This window comes from Anabrus simplex, chromosome 1 (genome assembly GCF_040414725.1).
Source record: "Anabrus simplex isolate iqAnaSimp1 chromosome 1, ASM4041472v1, whole genome shotgun sequence".
Classification (NCBI taxonomy): domain Eukaryota; kingdom Metazoa; phylum Arthropoda; class Insecta; order Orthoptera; family Tettigoniidae; genus Anabrus; species Anabrus simplex.
Window position 1 is genome coordinate 953,633,513 of NC_090265.1, and position 20,551 is coordinate 953,654,063.

General features: G+C 37.8%; 1 protein-coding gene across 1 annotated transcript in view; it reads left to right on the plus strand.

Moving 5' to 3' along the window:
* Positions 1-19,425, plus strand: part of l(2)k09848 (lethal (2) k09848) — an 89,367-nt gene extending 69,942 nt beyond the window's left edge. Inside the window, exons 6-7 of the mRNA XM_067148843.2 lie at positions 6,911-7,112; positions 18,809-19,425. Of these exons, the coding sequence (XP_067004944.2) occupies positions 6,911-7,112; positions 18,809-19,018 (412 nt within the window). The 3' untranslated portion in view covers positions 19,019-19,425. The remainder of the gene's footprint in view (positions 1-6,910; positions 7,113-18,808) is intronic.
* The last annotated feature ends 1,126 nt before the right edge of the window (positions 19,426-20,551 follow it).

Genomic DNA, 20,551 nt, shown 5'->3' on the forward strand with positions numbered 1-20,551 from the left:
CAAAATGAGGGTGGAATAAGACAATAATATCTCTTGATAACTTAAATGTAGATACAGTCAACTAATCTCCCGAATGTAATCAACATCAACTATGGTGATCTAAAATATACGGTGAACACAGTCTACTCTTACACGTTATAATTCTCATGTTAGGTCCGTATTGAAATGTATGTAACTACAAAGTATGTTACAAGTGTAATTTTAATATCCACCTATTCAATACAAAGATATCTAGTAAATTAAATCTTATCATAAAAGGTTACAAGGGACATGTTTCGCCCATTTTTAGGGCATCATCAGCCTCAAACTCAAACCTGTAAGGTGAATAATCAGGATCCTGATTGTTCTTACAAATCGTAAAAAGAGGATATCAATGTAGGTGTTTGTCTAACATAAAATTATAAGAATGTCCTTGGTTAAAACCGTAGTATCAAACTGCATGTCACAAGTTCACAAGATTACACTCTCCGGAGCGCTGAGTCAAGCTAAGAAAGCTGGTGGTTGTCATCATCTCAGACCAAACATCCGTTGTAATTGTAAAGTATTCTACATGTTTGGTCATCTTAAAATTGGAGCTTAGCAAATATTTTTTGTTAATCAGGCTCTTCACAGAGTTTCTGGTGGGCACTTTATAGAGAGGAGTTGCTTCCTTCATAAGACGCTGGAATCCTTCTCCTTCAGCCACAGACAAAGGCATGCCATCTTTGCAAATAAAGTATAGAAGTCCTTCAGTGATGTTACAGTGCCGCGAACCTCATTCTGTAACAAAACCAGAAAGGTATTGCTACAGAGAACAGAAGGGTGAATTTAAAATAGACAACTAATGTCTCTTTAAAAAATAGGCTTACTTTCTGCTTAACACTACGCGCCCTGCGGTAGTAATATTACTACCATGCGGCGTGTGCCTGAGTGCCACTGTTAGTAATACTACTACCATGAAATTTGAAATTCAGTCACTCGAAAGCTATTCATGTTACCGAATTAGATTTTGTTTTAACGTGTTGTCGATTTCCTTTACTATTGATAGTTGGTGTTATCGATCGATAGTGATTGGTGGTGCAACCTTGGGACAAAGTTTTGTAGCCATGTGCGCTCAGCTAGATCTTACCTAATTGTTGACATACGTACTCCTCCCACGCTCTGGTTCGATAAGCTCACATTTATGTGCATGTGTTCTAATGATGGATTACCGGTATATGACTTCACAGATTTAGAATGAAAGTCTAGTGAGTCAGCAGTCTGCAATCATCTCTCAAGTAGTTGATTGATACTGTATATCGAGATATGGATTCCGGACCTAGTACAAGTAAAGGAAATCCTATGCTTGCATACAGCCCACGGATAAGTGAACAGATTATTACGGAACTTGTAAACGATTCGGATTCTGATCTGTATGAATGTGATTGTGAAGAATAAAATGAAAATCTACAAGTACCTCAGGATGATGAATTATCATATTCATCACCAGAAGAACCAGTCGCAAAAAGACGAAGGGAAGTGAGAAGCATGCGAACACAATGGAAACAAGATATTGCTCCTGTGAACAGGCCCGATTTTTCTTCCCCTATCGATATTTTGTGAACGTTTGGCAAATGATTTGGTGAAAAATGTTGCTACTGAAATTACTGAAGAATCACAAGCATCATCTGCTGGAAGGCTAGTAGGTAGAGATTATTTTCCACACAGAATAATATTGCAGTGGGCATGAAGAAGGAAGGACACTCGCAGCGTAGTTCAAGGTTTACTACGAGTCCAAACACAACACCGACAGTGCTGTGAAGAAAATGACGACCGTATATTGCCGTAAATATGATATAGGTCTTTGCATAGGAGAATGTTTTGAGTGTTACAATACCAAAGCTAGGTATTGGGAATAACAATGTGTAATTCTGTTGTTCAGTGACGGAAAACTATCGAACTTTTCTGAGTGAATTAGAAATTCAAGTACGTGAACAACAAGGATAACAGCATATACCAATATTGTAGCCTGATATTATTTCCAATGCTGAAGGTACGCATTTTAAAATTGATTTCTTGTGACAGTCCACTTTTTCTAGAATATGTATATAAATTTGTTTATTTATACTGCAAAAATGGACAAAACTGTGATTTATTCTTACAGTTTAAATCACGCCAGCACAGGGTAGGGATGCTATCTTGACTCGCCGGGCTCATAGGGCTAATAGGTCTAAAAAATACATTAATTATATATAAAAACGACAATCTCTTAAATGGTTAAAATTCCGGCTGCATAGTTACAATAAATTGCCAAAGTGTTTAGTAAAACTAACCTGAAATTTTTTTTATGTCTCCTAATGATTGCTGTATAGTTGTAGACGTACTTGGTGACGACAACTCAGCGTTGATCACCAATGTAGTGGATGTAATGAACTTCCCAGTAGCAGTTCCCAGTGATGATACAGATGCAGACACTGCTAAGGATGTTGTAGGAGGGGCTTCAGCCTCACCAGATTAAAGAACGATTTGCTGTGCCCTGCCGCTGACTTATATTCCTTTCGTGCTTGAAGTTCCTTTAACAGGCAATGTATATAATATTTCATGTTTTAATGTATGTGTCTTCAAATGAGCCTTCAGCCGGGCTGAGTGGCTCAGACGGTTGAGGCACTGGCCTTCTAACCCCAACTTGGCAGGTTCGATCCTGGCTCAGTCCGGTGGTATTTGAAGGTGCTCAGATACATCAGCCTCGTGTCGGTAGATTTCCTGGCACATAAAAGAACTCCTGTGGGACAAAATTCCAGCACCTCGGCGTCTCCGAAAACTGTAAAAGTAGTTAGTGGGACGTAAAGCAGATAACATTATTATTTAATTAGCCTTCATATTTGTGGTATTGCTGGAACTTTTGAAAATGTTGGTACATGTATTACACTTAACTTCACTTTTATTGATTTTTGTGAAGTATGTCCACACATCACTTTTATTTAGAGCCAGTTATTAAACTACTTGTTTGAAAACTATATACACCTCTAAAATACAAGTATGAATCATTTAAAGCAACACTATAAAGTATGAACAGCACTATTCGCCAACAATATTCCACAACTTTCTCGTACTTCACTGACTATGACAACGTAGTTCAGAGTCCTGCAGAGAGGTCCAGCCCATGAGCTGCCTCGGCAGTAGGCTGCAATGGGCTTTGAAAGGCTTGAACATAAGAAGCCCGTGACGTCATCGCACGCGCTGGTCTGGGCCAGCGCTCTGTCGTTCGTACGCGGTGAGCCAAGGACAGCGCTGTGGTAGTTCTATGGGCTGACTGCTTCGATGTGTACAGTGTACTGCGTGTCCGCGGAGCGCGTTGCATTACGATCGAGTGGAGCCGATTAAATTTGCTGTGGTTTTCAGTTTGACTTCTCCATCTCCTGTTATCGGAAATGAATGTGGATTGTAGTTCCTAAAGAAAGGAAACCGTGGCAAAAAATCGTGAAGTAAAAAAAAAGAAGGAACAATACAAGACTTCTGAACCGGATCCTAAACTTAAAAGTCGTATTTGGTTGGTATTCAAGCCTGCAGTTGACGGTGATGGGAAATACGTTAATTTTGTGTGCTGTACGATCTGCAGTGGACTTTATGTACACACTAGCAGTTACCCGCGGCTTCTTGCGTGTATTTCGTAATTTGATAAAAGTAATCATTCCTCGGTACCGTACTAAGACATTATCTGAAAATCCCTGAAGTATAAAACCTCACTGAAAAATTGAGTTTCTTTTACCCCAGAAACTCTTTGTAAACCAAGTGTGTGGTATTGCCTTTTGGGGCTGAGATGACCATGCGACATAGAACTGTACACGTGAGAACGTCTTCTCTCAAGTAAAAAAAAAAAAAAAGTTTCTTTATTTTTAAAGGAGATTACAAATACAGTAGAACCTCGATAATTCGAAATCGGTTAATTCAAAAATCCCGCCTAATTCAAAGAAGGTCTCGTTCCCGGAAACGTGAGATACAGTTTTGCGTGTTATTTAAATTGTTTAATTCGAAATACGGATAATTCGTAATTCGAAGTACAATGTCGGCCCCATTACTGAAATTCAGACTTTTAATTCGAAACTGCCTTTACATTTTAAAACAATAGTATGTTACAGAGTAATTTCAACTCAAAATTTATCCGCGTCATAAAAGAACGCGTGTTCCGGAACGTGGAGGGCTACCGTAGCTTTCCGCATTTACACTCACTTCGGTGAGTCTACAGTGTGCTTCATGATTACTAAGTTGAATGAATTCGGAATTCTTTTGTATTCAACCTTTTAAGGAACGCTGTAATGTCACGCAACAGGCAGTGTGTGAAAAAACAGAATCCGTGAACACTGGCGATGCCGACAGTTGACGAAAAAACGTGGTTCATATAATAAATTCGTAGGCACCGAACAATATTGTCATTGCCGATGAAACTGCATTGCTTTATTTTAATGTGAACCCAAACGGTCTTATGGTTTTAAAGGAGAAAGTGCCAGCTGGCGAATCGTACAAGAGTGGGGGATGGGGTTCATTGTAGTGCGTTGCATTTCACATGGAAACGAGAAACTTTATCCCCTCGTCATAGGAAAGTTCGATAAGCCACAATGTTTTAAGGGCGTCGGGCACTTTCCATGCCGGTACAAAGCATCTAAAAATGCAAACAGTACAGAAATCCAAAAAATAATGCATTTGCACAGGGGAACCAGCATAATTTATCCTCGTCTTTGAATTGTGTGATTTTTTTCTTTCGTTGTGTGAGGTTATGTTTGTCAGTGATTTATCGAAGTGCATTATTTGAACATTGTAAATGCACCTTGTTGGATACATGTCGGAAATAGTTTTTTTCCCATGGCATTTGATAGATTTAAACCGTGAATCGAGGTGATTGCATGTATTAATGAGTCTTAGAATACTTGGTGATGCGGCAAGTGTTTACATTTCTGAAGTACGAGAGAAGTGCCATGGTGGGAAATCGTACAAGGATACTCTTAGGATAGTTCTATTTTAAGGTCATCGGGTACTTTCTGTGTAAATACAAGGCATCTAAAATGCATACAGTATAGTAATCCAATGAATAAAGTACTTGCACATGGGAGCCAGCATAGATTTCTTCTCGTATTTGAATCGTGCTTTTTTTTCCTTTCGTTGCGTGAGGTTATGTTTGCCAGTGAGATGTCCAAGTGCATTATTTGAATACTGTAAATGCACCTTTTTGGATACATTTTGGAAATAGTTTTTTTTTTTTTTCATGGCATTTGAAAGGTATAAACTGTGAATCAAGGTTAACCGCATGCAGTAATGAGCCTTAGAATATTTTGTAATGCAGCAAGGGTTGGTACTTCTGAATTGCGAATTGGCGGTTAATTCGAAATCACGTAATTCGAAGTCCGATTTTTGAGTCCCAACGACTTCGAATTAACGAGGTTTTACTGTACATATTTCCACATCTGTAACATCTTCAGATATTGAGATATAAGTATCCGCACAAAAATAATTCAACCCCTTTATCAGCCCTCCCCCCACCCCCACCTACATGGATTTTCTGAAAACAGAAATGAGTGACCTGTTTATTTATTTTTGAAGGACATTCCAAGTACCAAGTTCCATGTGTGTAATATGTAAAGTTTTCGACATACACTGTAGATATACCGGTACTCATTTTAAAAATTCACCTGCTTTTTCAATTCTTTTGATTCCCTTAAGTGGTTTTTCCAAAAACGTCCTCCACGCCCTGTTCTGACTCCGAATCTTTGTCACGACATTCAAAGTGATCTTCTTCTACAAAATCTTCTTCACCCACGTCATTCTCTTCATATTCCAGTAGTAATTTCAGCACGTACTCTTGTTCACGTTCATAATTCATTTCGTTTCATTTCCAGGAGATAGTAGCACGAGTACTAACTTTGGTCTGAAGGACCAAAATAAAGAAATTCTTGGTAAGAACTTGAGCCAGGCACTTAACATTCACGCAACAATAAGTAAACTGACCGATTTTAAGCTGCCAATGATCAAAGCTTAAACGAAGCATGCGCACTAAAGTTATAGGGGAATAATTCTGCGGTCGGTCTTAGAGATCGGATGTTAGTACTGGAGATTTAAAAGCAATATCACACCACTTCTTTATAAACATTACATCAGCTACTTTTGCTTCTGTCTGTTGCTCGATATAAGTCGCTGCCGATTGTAAAGCTGCATTTCCCTCATTGTGACTTATTTTTCCCTCTTCATTCAAGGACAGGTGCCAGCCGGACTTTCCAGCGGCCGAACTAACCAATGCTGCACTAGAGGGAGTCTACTGTAGTTATGATCTCAGTATTAATAGTCGCTTGAAACTACAAGCTTCTTGCTTATTTCCAGCCAGTCAGTCTTTTTGGATGTTGGGTAAATTTTTTGAAGTGATTGTATTCTTCTAGAGATCCTTTTCATACTTGAATTTACATTATTTGTGTTACAAGATTCATTCCTTTCCTGCTTCTGGCATGGCTTGAATCTGGTTCGAGCTGGGAATCTTAACTAACATTCTTGTTGCAAGTGCTTAGCTGTATCTGTTGAATGAAAGATGGTAAGCATTGTCTATATGTATTTTGGAGACCAAATATCCTTAGACTTGGCTAAAGCTATAATATTAGCATTGTATTAGAGTTTGGTTGGTGAGCTATGTCAGTGTGTAGTCCTGAAAATGAGAAAACAGTAGATCAATTACTGGTTATTTTATGAATGTACACCTGAGCATTGACACTAGAAACAAAAATACAATTGCTGTATTTAATTGATTTTTCAGCTTTCTGCTGCTTTTCTCTGTTAGTGGAAGAAATGAATTTAATATTCTTTGAACTGTTTTTCTTGTACATTCTCTGTTATTCCTTTCTGATCTAATTTTTGCTCTTTTTAAATTCCTGCATATTATTTGTACTTAAAGCTGAAACCTTATTTGTTGCAGTCATGTTGTTGTGGGCAGTGGAACTGGCCATATGATGCTGGTGGATCTACGTGGCAAGGGTATCATCTCTAAGCACTATAAAGGATCGGCAGGAAGCATTCGTTCCATTGTCTGTCATCCATCTGAACCATATATCGTGAGTGTGGGTCTTGATCGACACATCAAGATACACAACTTAAACAATTGCAGGCTGCTTTACAAGGTAACCTTCAAGCAATAAAAGAATAAATCATTTTTAAAGTGTATAGTACTGTATTTAGTTTGTGCATATAGAGTAAAACCTCAGTGCATCTTTCTTCAAGGGGAGGGGGAAAATGATGCTGGATGTGTGAAAACGATAAATGCGGGTAACATAAAAAATAGGGAGAAAAGAAAATTGTAAAAGAAGGGTACTGTATTTGGGCATTTTTCGACATGTAAATATAATGATAATAATAATAACAACAACAATAACAAAAATAATAATGGTGTGTGGCCTCTGGAGCGGGGTGCAGGTCAGCCTCCGAACCATGGGAATTAAACAAGGAAAGTTAAAAATCCCTGAGTCAATCCCTTGAACCGAAGGCCAACATGCACTAACCATTTGACCATGGAGCCGGATAGGGTCATACTACATATAACGGTATCAAAATATAGCAACCATGATATATATGATGAAAATAAAAAACATGACTTTTACACAGTTTCATTTCACTTTTCTTTACATCTCGTAATAACCTCTTTTTTTTTGTTATGGTCATGAACGAAATTGTAAAGGAAAACAAAGGAAACCTATGGAGATAAAGAGATGAAGATACTGCTATTTGCAGATGATGATGTGATCTGGGGAAAGGACAGCAAAGAAGTGCAACAACTGGATGTATTGAATGCAAAAATACATGGCATGAAAGTCAGTACAGAGAAAAGCAAGACTTTGGTGATGTCGAGATGGGAATGGCAAGGAAAGGGCACTGTGAAAATTGGAAGTCACTCTGTACAATATCAATCAGTCAATACTGATTAGCATTTAGGGCAGTCGTCCAGGTGGCAGATTCCCTATCTGTTGTTTTCCTAGCCTTTTCTTAAATTATTTCAAAGAAATTGGAAATCTATTGAACAAGGCCAACACGCACTAACCATTTGACCATGGAGCCGGATAGGGTCATACTACATATAACGGTATCATTCAACGCTACCATAGCAACTGATTAACACCATAACAGTCAAAGAAATAAATGAACCTACACATAACGTTTTTCTTCCAATCCCTAACTCCCCTTCCTAAAATGAATATTTGCCTAGTTTGTCCTCTTGAATTCCACCTTTATCTTCATATTGTGATCTTTCCTACTTTTGAATATGCCACTCAGACTTATTTGTCTACTAATGTCATTCCATGCCATCTCTCCGCTGACAGCTCGGAACATACCACTTACACTTTATAATTCTCAGCTATGAGCTCCCATATGAAAGAAACAGGACATCACTTCACAACGATAGAACAAGACCTCACAAATATTAAAAGAGTAGACAAAGGAAAGTTGATGAATGAACTTGAAACCATCTATATATTTTTTGACCAATACTACAACAAAAATCTAAACCTCAATGATTTAATTGAAGTCAAGAATACATTATACGAAAGTTTACCCAAATTGTTGCAAACCCTAAATTCAAAACATAACTACATTCTTAAAAATCTTAAATTAACATCTTCTAGAATCTCCACTACTTTAACTAACTTGACTCCTTTCATGTCCGCCCCCCGCAATTCTACCGCAACCCAACACGACTCCCTCCCTGTCCGACCACGCAAATCTCTCGCAACCAACAACACATAAACTTAACGCCCCGCCTATCCCCTCCCCTCCACCCACCCTCCTCCGCCAATCTCACTCTATACAATACTAAAAGCACAACTGTCAGTCATTCAACGCTACCATAGCAACTGATTAACACCATAACAGTCAAAGACATAAATGAACCTACACATAACGTTGTTTTTCTTCAACAACCTTTCTGTAACTGATTTACATCTTTACAGACGAAAGGGTAAGTGTTTTATACATTTTCCATGTTTTTTCTTTTTTTAAACCCACATTTTCTTCAAAAATACCTTTCCTAAGCATTCACTCTCCTCTTGTTACAGACTTCACACCAAAAAGCTCTATCAACGTCAATATACCTTTGACTTCGCTCCTTCAAACAAGATAAATACGTCTATAGACAGCCGAATACTTTTTCCTTGCTCCAACAACTACTTAAAGAAGAATGTTATCTTATCATAACACATTCGACTTTCACTCCTTCAACCACTTAAATAAGACTATAGGCTGCTGAACAGCCACTTAAGAGGCGGCCGGAGTCAGTTCTAGATTCACATTTTATTTCAAATTATCGCCACTAGTCTCGTTGCTGTCGACAGCTAACTCCACTGATAGTTACATCGCGGGTACATAGATGTCAGTAAGACAGGCCAAGGCCGAGCGAGTGATTCCCCTCTCACCCTCCAGCGTCACATAGTCTGTCACCAGGAAGTTGTGATACAGTACTTGCACGAAGCTGATGGTGTTGACATTTGTACGGAATGCAAAACATTCCAGGAAATTAGAACCAATTATGGTTAAAATTCCCAACCCTGCCGGGAATCGAACCCGGGACCCCTGTGACCAAAGGCCAGCACGCCGGACACTGTTTCCGATGTTGAAATGAAGTAGAGCATCAATCCCGTCCCTGCCTCACGTTTCCCTGTACCGGCCAGTCAGTGATACATAATTTATGTAAATATCATTGTTATCATATGTAAATTTTAATACTTCTTTAGCATTAGTCTCCTCCTCTATCTAGAAATTGTGGACAACTTTAAATACCTAGGAAGTGAATTAATACAAAATGCTGGGGTGGACATGGAGATTAGCAGGAGGGTACAGCAGAGTAATGCATTCTACGAAAGGATAAGAAAACTTGTTTGGAGCACAGAAGTACCAAGGAAACGTAAAGAGATAATGTACAAAATATACTATGTACCCATACTGACTTATGCAGCTTAGACTTGGGCTTTTGACTAGCAGGCAAGATAGTAGAATTCAAGTCAGTGAGATGAAATTCCTAAGATGTATGATAGAAAAGTCAAGGAAAGACAGAGTGAGAAATGAAGGTGTTTTGAAGGAAGTTGGGATAGGAAAGCTAAATGAGAGAGTTGAAAAGAATAAACTAAGGTGGTTTGGACATGTAAAGAGGATGGAGGAGAATAGAATTCCAAGAAAGATGCTGGAGCTAAAATGTGAGGACAAGAGAGCAAGAGGAAGACCTAGAACAAGGTGGATTGAAACAGTGAAGAGCGATGTAAGAAGACAAAATTTAGACTGGGACAAGATCGTGGAAGAAGAATGGTGGAAGGAAAGAGGAAGATGGAGAAGCGCCATAAATACCCCGACCCGACAGGAGCTGGATAAGGGGAAATGATGATGATGAATAATTGAAAACTTTTAAGGTCAGTTCTCTTATTGCAGATTAATGATAGATAGATAAATGTCTTTATTGGATTATAGGTAATTACATATTCTGTTCCCATATATGTAGCTACAAGAAAAACAAAAATGTCAGTGAATCACACTAAAAGGACCATTATTCCAGGAGTTTACATCTACATGTTTTTACATATTTTGATGCATAGTAAATATTTTAAATATTACATATTTTAAATATTTTGAAGGTTATAGCGCATTTGAAAGAAAACACAATTCTTTCTTTCACTAATTTTATATCGATTTAGGTTTTTTAATTAAACACTTTAAAATAGTTTGAAAAGCCTGTACCTCTCTAACATTTAAAAATAATTTAATAATTTAAAGTGAGGTATTCTGTCAATGAATCGCATCCCTTAGTTATGTTGATGGTGCAAGTCTTGGGTGTCTCGAGCTGTGTCTATCAATCTTCCCTTGCACAAACTTTGTCACATTGTTCTGCTCTCAGATTTAGTGACTCTTCTTTTGTGATCCCTTGTCCAGTCCTCGATTTAATGCCATAAGTCAAAAGCCCCTCTTTCCTTTCTTTCCTTCTTCAGTTATTGCCCATGCTTCACTTCCATACAGGGCTACACTCCATATAGAAGTCTTCAGAAACATTTTTCTAATAAGCATATTTGTGTTTGATGAGATAAAATTTCTTCTCTCTTAATAAAGACCTTCCTTGCTTGAGCACGTCCACAATTAAATATTTCTTTTCCAGGAAATTTGAAATATGTCCGTGACTTCATGTGAAGTTGAAAGGCCTTCTTCTATGTATAAGAACATCCTGAGAGACAGACAGGATTCGATGACCGCAGAAAATTTGGAAAAATATTTAGTAATTAATTGTGCCTCCAAATTAAATGTTGAGGTTGGATAACATGTGCACTTTTAACTTTTTTCGGTTTTGTTTCCTTTTCTGTGTACAAGAATACATCAGATAAAGCTTATATATTAAGTTACGTTTTTAAAAATTTATTACATATTCTCCGGGCTCTATTAATGATATACATGAATATTACGGCAATAACCTGTATTGTGGTAAAGGTTCCGTAGACCCTTTGTGAACGATAGGTTAGAGATCCCACACAACGCAGCTCGGGCGATGTCACAGAGCTTAGAAAGCATCTTGGATGATGTAACAATGGGTTATGCAAGGCTGCCAACTTAGGAACTAGTTTCAAGACCAGGCTAGTGAAAAGATTATTGGTCTGGCTTGGTTAGGTCTGTCTTGTAACAAGACAGTTGGGCAGGGGGCAACAAAGTGGTCAGCAGGCCTCTAGCATCCCACACACTCCACAAGATATGATGCAATTAATTACCTTGTGACTAATTAAAACGTACCCAGCACACACTGACTATTTTAAGCTGTGCGATTTTTCTCATTTTCAACGAAGGTGGCAGCCCTAGCCGGTCAATAGCAACACAAAATATGGTGGTAAAATTGAGTTTTACAGTGCCTATATTTTAATCCTTGTAAATAAGAATACTTCTATTTATTTGACGATCGATGCGATAAAACGATAGTTCAAGGAATGATAATGCAGGGAAATTTGACATTGGTTTATATGGAACATTTTTGAGATCGAATAAATTGAACGATGAATACAGAAAACGACAGTTCTGGGAACGATGCATTGAGGTTCTACTGTAGTGAATTTCTGTGTCTTCTCTCATAAAATATGCAAAATAATCACATCGGTCATCAATATTTTAAGTGAAGTCTTTTCAATCACTTCCCAGACTTCCACAAACCAGTAAACTTTATCAGCCAAAACCTTGATAACTACACTAATTAAGTTTTCTTTTCAGTTATTTACAAATTAAGCGGGAACAAATGAAATAAAAAATAATACATTATAAACAAACAACAAAACATCCCTCGTAATTGTTGTTTTTGTTTCATGTTGATCAGATCTTTCGGGATGTCCTTTCTGTTGAGGCGCAGAGTTCTTACACAGTCAGTTTTCAGTGATTTTAACACGCTCACTACCAGATCCTCAGCCGGTGCTTTAACTTCTTAACATAGCATTTATTTACAAAATTGTGATTCTTGTTTTATCTACATTTTTTATTGTTAAAATGGACACACTATTGAAAAACTGTGGCAGTGGTAACAATGAAAGTAAATTTTGCGAACTTAACAATGAAGTATAAGCCGCTGAAAAGTTCCTGTTTTAAAATCCCGAGTATACTCGTGATATTTTTATGGGTCCTTCTTTTAACTTACATGTGAAATAAATAACACAGCACTGAACAGATGGCAAGTAAGATAACATGACACTCACTACTGTACAAGAAAGACATTGTTCATATGTTTGTAGCTGTGTGAAATGCCCTTAAAACCAGGATCAACACACAGTGCTACATCACACTCCTTACACATGTACCTGGATTCCCTTCGTGTCTTCTTCCCTCTAGCATCACGCACACAGAACTATCAGACTCACTAAACTCAGCATCAACTGTCTGTTTATAAAATCTGTTTGCTTTGTCCGCTACCTGTGCTGACATATCTTCATTCTCAAATACCTCGAAATAATCAATTTCAGGGCATTCAGGGATTAAATTATTATTTGATATAGCTAGGTTTGGTGCTTGAAATCCAAGTGCCTTCGGTGCAAACTCGTCATGTGACCATGTGGGCAGGCCTAGGTCAGTGTCATTTCTTCCTCTCTCTTTGGCAGCAAATCATCACCACTATCAACATTATTATCACTCGCTATCTCTTCACTATTCAGTCTCCTCTAAAAGTGTGAGATTTCCTCCAGACACATCTTACGTTCATACGTGGCAGCCATCATTCAAACACTATGTTTACAACTGTGTGATAAAAGAAAAATGTATTCCTGTAGAACTTCTCGTAGAAATAATATAAACTACTTAGTTTAAAGTGTGACTAATAGATTGCAGAAGCATATAACACAGCTATAAGGCAGATTGAGTATACTCGATCGCAGCACTGGCGGCGTACAGTCTGGCTCGTGTATACTCGATCACAGCACTGGCGGGCTATTTCAGGCAGCTTGAGTATACTTGATCGCAGCAGTGAAAAGGTTAAGTCCCTTCAGCTCTATAGTGCACTATTTTACATTAAATGTTACTGTAAGAAAACAGTTGTAGGTATAATATTGAAAATGTCAACGTACCTTGTGGATGATTACTACTAGTGCTTGAGGCTATGGTGCTGGGTTTGACATTTTCCTGGATGCAGAGGAACACCGCAATTTCCACAGAAGCACCTGGTTTCATGCCAGAAGTTGATTTTTGTGCACACTCTGCACCATCTAGCTGCGAAACTGATTTAATGTCTGGGAATTTATGAAGTTCATGCTTCTTTATTTTCCTATCAAGTCTAAATGGTGGATCATTAGCCGGAGTTTGCCTAGGGGTCTGCACCGGTGGGCTACACATAGATGCTAATGATTCTACTAAAGACTGAAATGGGACCAGCAACACAGAAATATTCGGAGCTTCTGATGCTTCTGATTGTTCACTATCATGTAAGAAGTTTCTACATATTATCTGCATGAATGTCAGAAAATTTATTTTTTAATTTCGATTGGATTTTTGGAAAAGCCTGAATGCATTAAAAAATGTACACTGCAAAATGTAGAAAAACATATTTTTTGGCCACTTCACTGATTGTCGCATGAATGGATACATTGCCAAATACTGTCCGCCTGTATCCACTCCATGCATAAACTAATTATAATCAATTATGCTTACAGGTTTCATTTTTATTTTCCCAAACCTATTCGAAACTTCAGCCATTTCTGCAGAATGTATTATTGAAACCATGAGTGTGGGCTTGCATCCGGGAGATAATGGATTCGAACCCCACTGTTGGCAGCCCTGAAGATGTTTTTCCATGGTTTCCCATCATTTTCACACCAGGCAAATGTTGGGGTTGTACCTTAGTTAAGACCACGGCCGTTTCCTTCCCATTCCTAGGCCTTTTCTATCCCATCATCGCCATGAGATCTATCTGTGTTGGTGCAGCGTAAAACAAATAGCAAAAAAAAGAGAGAGAGAAATCATGGTAATTCCTTTTGGTTCTTCCATCAACATAGCAATACTTCATTGTCCCTATCGAAAGTCATTTCCCCTTTTTTTCAAGTTTTTCTGCCTTTCACTGAATTCCTTAGAAAGTTCCCTATTCTGCCTTATTGTACTACTCACAGCCGTTTCTCGTTCATGCAGTTCCTTGGCTCAGTCTACACTATTATAACAATTGTTTATATACTCTGTGTACCCCTGGCCAAGGTAGGTATCTAACAAGTCAAATGTAGTGTCTTGGATGTTCATGCCATTTGCATCATAGATCTTCATCTTACATATGTACCTTGCAGGAGATTCAGACACCATCCTTACTAAAATCCCATACTTGGATCCCATACTTTGTTATTTTTCCTGAACTGTAAACTCAAAAACGTAAGCGGCCCCTCCAAGCTAACATTCCTTCATCAAAGGTGATTTTCCAATCTGGAGTATACAAAACAGAAAATTGAGTGCTGAGCCCTTTGGAAATTGGCATAATTTTGCGTAATCTATCAGGATTCCCCTCATAATGTCTTTTAAGTGCAAGAATGAAAATATGTTTTCGAACCAGGTTTGTGCCATAGTTTTTGAAAAAAATAGGTGCCCCAGAAATAATGTCCTCTGTACAGTACATTTCAAATTTTTTTCTTTTAATTAGTCCCGTTACAAACATTAGTCCTAAAAACTTTTTCATCTCATTTACACTAGTGTCCAAAAGTTAAGCATAAGTTACGAGTAAGCAGGGCAACAGGAAATAGACCGCAAGTCGCACGACATATTGCACCCGCTCAAAGCTTGAGTCCCAACCAGCCTTTATCTCAGAGGTGTTACGGTTCGAATCTAACGCAACTAATAACAAAAAAATGAAGATATGGAATCTCCAATTAACTATCTTGGCGCCATCTAATCAGTACTACAGGGTTGAAGGGGGCATTCAAATTATTAACTTTAAGGCTCGTCATAAAACACAAACAAAATTACATTAAAACAGATTAAAGAGAAAAATTGGAGTCTCCTTCCTAGAAAAGGGGACAGATATTTTAAATGGTCACCAAGGGTTTACTATTCTACAAGAACAAGAACTTGGTACTGTTTCCTTGCAAATGCTGAAGGAGTGTTTTATTTAAAGATAAACTGGAACATACACAAAAATTTGTTGACCCTTATTTTGCCCATAATTTGGCAAATCATTCCTGAAAATTTACATAATAAATTTGACACTGTAGACCACTCATTCAATTGGGTGGTTGAACCGTTGATTGCTGAGGGTTGAAACACGACCCTCATGACAACATCACGGCCACTTATGGTTGAGACCCGTTACCTGTTGGCAAGGTGGGCGTGATCACATGAATTATGTCATCGCCTCCACCTTGATTGAGATGAGACCAACCCGGGATATTACAATACCGCCCCCCGGTTCCTAACCAAGATATGCTATCATTAACTGAAGGAAACGACAAAGGGACTCTGACCTAATGATCCAGATGTAGGGATTTCCCATCACATTTAACATCACAAACTTTATTATTTACAACAACTGGACATTACGTCATTTCGCCAGATGACTTCCCTAGTCTCCGACCACATCATCACCCAGAATAATTAAAAAAATATTATTATTATTTTCATCAGTGGAGAGCATCATTATCGTTACACTTAATCATCATCGATTTAATATTTTGATTTCATTTTTCACCATTATTCTTCTTCTCTAAAATAACATCGTAAATTCTTATTCTTCTTATGCTTCTTCTTCAGTTGATGATGATAATAATAATAATAATAATAATAATAATAATAATAATAATTATTATTATTATTATTATTATTATTATTATTATTATTATTATTATTATTATTATTATTATGATAAATTAATTTCACTTGTTACACATTAGTTAACTACAGTGAAACCTTGATTCCCCGTTTTTAGAGGGACCCTGGTAAAAAAAACGTACAACGGAGGAAAACTGAAAATCCGGGAATGAATGAACGATCAACTATATGGCTAAACTTCACAAAAATGAAATATGCATACTTATAATCTTACAAACACCCCTAAACCAAACCAAACTACAGCCCCAATGGCCTTCCGCCTACCAAGCGACCGCTGCTTGGTCAGGAGGCCTGCTGATTACGAGGTGACACATGGTCAATGTGACAAATCCTCTCGGCCGTTATTCCTGGCTCCCTAGACCGGGGTCGCCATCTCACCATTAAATAGCTCCTCAATTAAAGGTAATCATGGAATGAGTGAACCTGGAACCAGCCCTCATATCCAGGTAAAAATGCCTGACCTAGCCAGGAATAGAACCGGGCCCTTGGTTCTTGGCATTTAAGTTCACATATTCCTGATTTGGAGAAATTATCTTTTTTATTTAGATTACATTTATCAGTTTGTTTTAGTAATGTGTTGTTTGTTCTGAAAGCTATTTTAAATCCTTCCTTTTTGAATATGTTAGTTATTTTGCAAGTGTTTTTATTCACAAAATTAAGAACTACATAGTTAATGTTTTCAGGTAGGGATTTGTTTAGGTTTTTCTGTTAGTTTCTTTTAACAGCCAGTCTACTGTATTATTTGTATTTCATTGTTAAAATCTGTTTTGCTCATTGGTATGGTTATAGCTCTATGTATCATCACGTTCAGTCCTGCTAATTTGTGTGTGGTTGCGTGATTGGAATTGTCTGTTGTGTTTGTTGTTTGAGTAGGTTTCCTGTATATCTTGTCTTCTTCTTGAGGCACCTCCTCCTAGTGGAGGTTGGCGGTCCACATAGCCAGCTCCGAACGTGATGTTGCAGCATGGAAAGTATCTTCTGAAGTGCAGTTGTGCCGTCTTCAGATGTCCTTCAATTCAAACTTTGTCGTCGTACATTTTGATCTTTCCAAAACTGCCCCAGAGATCCGAATGGGGGAATAGAAACTCCGGATAATAATTTTACATTAAAGAGCCATGCCATGTGAACTTAAAGGGATATCCTTCAATATCTTTAATGCAGTGGTTTCCCGTTGCCTTCTGCATTCTAATGCCGTTGACCAGTTGTAGGTTCTTCCGCCTTTTGGGACCATTTCCTGTCCCAAGGACAATAGAGTGCCCTAACCTCTACTCGCTCATCCACCCTCAAGGAGACTGTTGGCACTTGGTAGAGGGGATCTTCTTATACCGGAAGATACTCGGTCCCTTCATTCGTTAGCCGCCTGCATATAACTAAATTGTCATAAACATCCGTTGCCTCTCTACCACGGGGAGGTGAATGTCAGGATTTCACCGTCATTGAAACTGAGACCATAATGGCTTTTCTCAGTTTTTCTGGATCTTGTAGGACAGTTTATTTCTACTGATTGTGATGTCCAAAAAAGTCGATCCATTTGTTTCTGGTTCCATTGTGAACTTGATTGCATCGTGCATATAGTGTTTCAAGTAAGTGTTCTACATTTGTGACATCATTATCATACACGCATATTATGTCATCCACGTGTACTTTGGCACGTTGGTCGGTTAAGAGTTGTTCTCAATGCTATTTAAGAATATGTTTCCTGTTATTCCTGATATTGATGAACTCATGACTAATCGTTCATTTTGTGAATACATTTTCTTGTTAGGCTCGAACTGTTTTGGTTTAAGGTTGTTTTTAACAGTAATTATTTCTTCTGTTTTTCATGTTGAATTGCTCTCTTTTAGATGTTTTTCTATAATTTTAACTGACTCCTCTTAGTGTGTTAATGTACCCACATGTTGGTTATGTCAAAAGGTCTGTTAATGTACCCACATGTTGGTTATCTTTTGTTAATTCTGATTAGAACTTGATTTGCTTGTTTGTTCCTTTCCAATATTTACATTATCCCAATGGGATCCTTTTCTCCTTTTGTGTTCCTAATCTTTTACCACCTGTATTTATCACTGTCTTATGTTTCTCTCCTTTTCCTGTACTTATCTGGCTTTCTTCCATAACAAGACAAGATCTGTCAGGATGGCCCCTCAACGAGTGTTGATGCCTGCCCTCCTGATGAAGCTGGGAGGCAGAAACAAGCTCGTCATGGCTAAGAAAATGTGGATGTTGAACTGGGATTGATGAGGAGAGAGCATATCTACTTGAAGATGGCAGAGTATGAAGATGTGGTGATTGTTCTTGTTGTTGTGTGTTTTCTTGTTTGGCCTTGTTTCCTGTTCCTCCCTATTTCCACACTGAACTGCTATTGTCTTATTGTATGTTCCTTTCTTGTTCCTATCTCTCCTTATATTTAACTTGCTACTCAGTTGAACATAGGTCATAGTACCACAGCTTATTAGACTTGCTTAATGTACAAAGATGTGTGTTGGTCTTTTTTTTTTTTTCTGTTGCTAAATAAAATTAATTTTTGTTACAGGATTACCTGAGATCCAGACTGAATTGTGTCCTAGTTAGAAAGAAGTTCTTTATGGAAAAAACATCAAACGAAAGTGAATCAGATAGGGATTGTGTTGTTGTAAGTGACAATGTTGACCATGAAAGTAAAATTAATGACTTGTTTGAAAACATGGAATCTATTGAAGAAGATCCTGTTCCTAAAAAGAAAAAAAGAAGAATAAATTCCTGAGTTTATGGATTATGGCTTTATTTATTGCTTTTTAATGTAAAGTATGTACAGGTTAAACAAGATAGTATCTTTCTACAATTCCTCCAAGAGGTTAAAGAGAAAAGGCAAAATATTATTGAATTTTTCGTTGTGGAGTGACTCAGTTTATCAGTACTTTACAATTATTTTAAATTTTTTTTATTTGTGGGGGGCTGAGCAATCGTAACTGTTGGGTGCAGTGTGAAATATTAAGCAGTTTTTCTTTATTTAACATGATAATTTTGTTGAACTGTGCATTTTACCTGTCTTATAAATACTTTTTATCAAAATATATTACTTATAACAGCTAAATAATATGCTACTTCAGGAAATGTGAGAAGAAAAAATGTTTTTGTAAAATAAATTCTTCAGTCTTATACGTGTGCTTTTATTGAGGGGTTGGAATTTCATTGTACAGAGCTCAGTAGCTGCAGTCGTTTAAGTGCGGCCAGTATTCAGTATTTGGGAGATAGTGGGTTCGAATCCCACTGTCAGCAGCCGTGGAGGTGGTTTTCCGTGGTTTCCTATTTTCACACCAGGCTGTACCTTAAGGCCACGGCCGCTTCCTTCCCTCTCCTAGCCCTTTCCTGTCCCATCGTCGCCACAAGACCTATCTGTGTCGGTGCCTATATACAGTAGAACCTCCGTTATCCGAAACACTTTAACTGCAATACCGTTGAACTGGAATGATCAGAATTTTTTTTTGTTAAATTAGAAAAAACGAAGTAAATAAAATTTATGTTATTCTGTATGTTCGTTGTATTTCAAGCAAATGAATCCGTTTGTATGAAATAGAGAGCGAGTGAGGAAAAGAAAGTTCAAGTCCCTACCCTACTACGAACCCTTCTACACGGGGATGAGTAGCAAAATGCATGAAATTTAACCTTAACTGCTGCCACACATGCTAAAACAGATCACTTTGGCTCTCTCCTTTGTCAACATCGGTCGTGTGGTAGTACAGTATCTGTTCGTGTGGTGGTGATAGAACATTTAAGTGAAGTTCTTTTATTGTATGTCGTGTCAACCAAGTGGAAACAGGTCATGATAATGATAGAAGAAAAGTTAGAAGCAGTTAAAAGAATTTAAAATGGTGAGATTTTGCGTGCTGTGGCAGCCCATTTTGGTGTTAGTGTTTCCGCAGTTTCTGACTGAATGAAAATGAAAAGAAAGTTTGAAGAGCGTACATCAAAAATGCCTACAAGAAAAACATGAAGACCTGTCAAAATGATAAATAAATGAGACTGTGTTTTCATGGTTTATGCAACAGAGACACAAGGGAATACATTATGAGGACCAAATGTTATCCGAACTGATGGGCGAGGAGGGTTTAAAGCCAGTGCAAGGTGGCTAGAAAAGCAGAAATATAGTATGGCTTGTATCAAGTAACTGTTTGTGTGGCAATGTTGTCTGCCAATGTCAATGCTGCAGACATTTTCAAAACCAAAATGGATGCATTTCTGCAAGGATACAGTAAAGATCAGATGATTTTCAAGATCAGGTTTGAATTTTAAAATT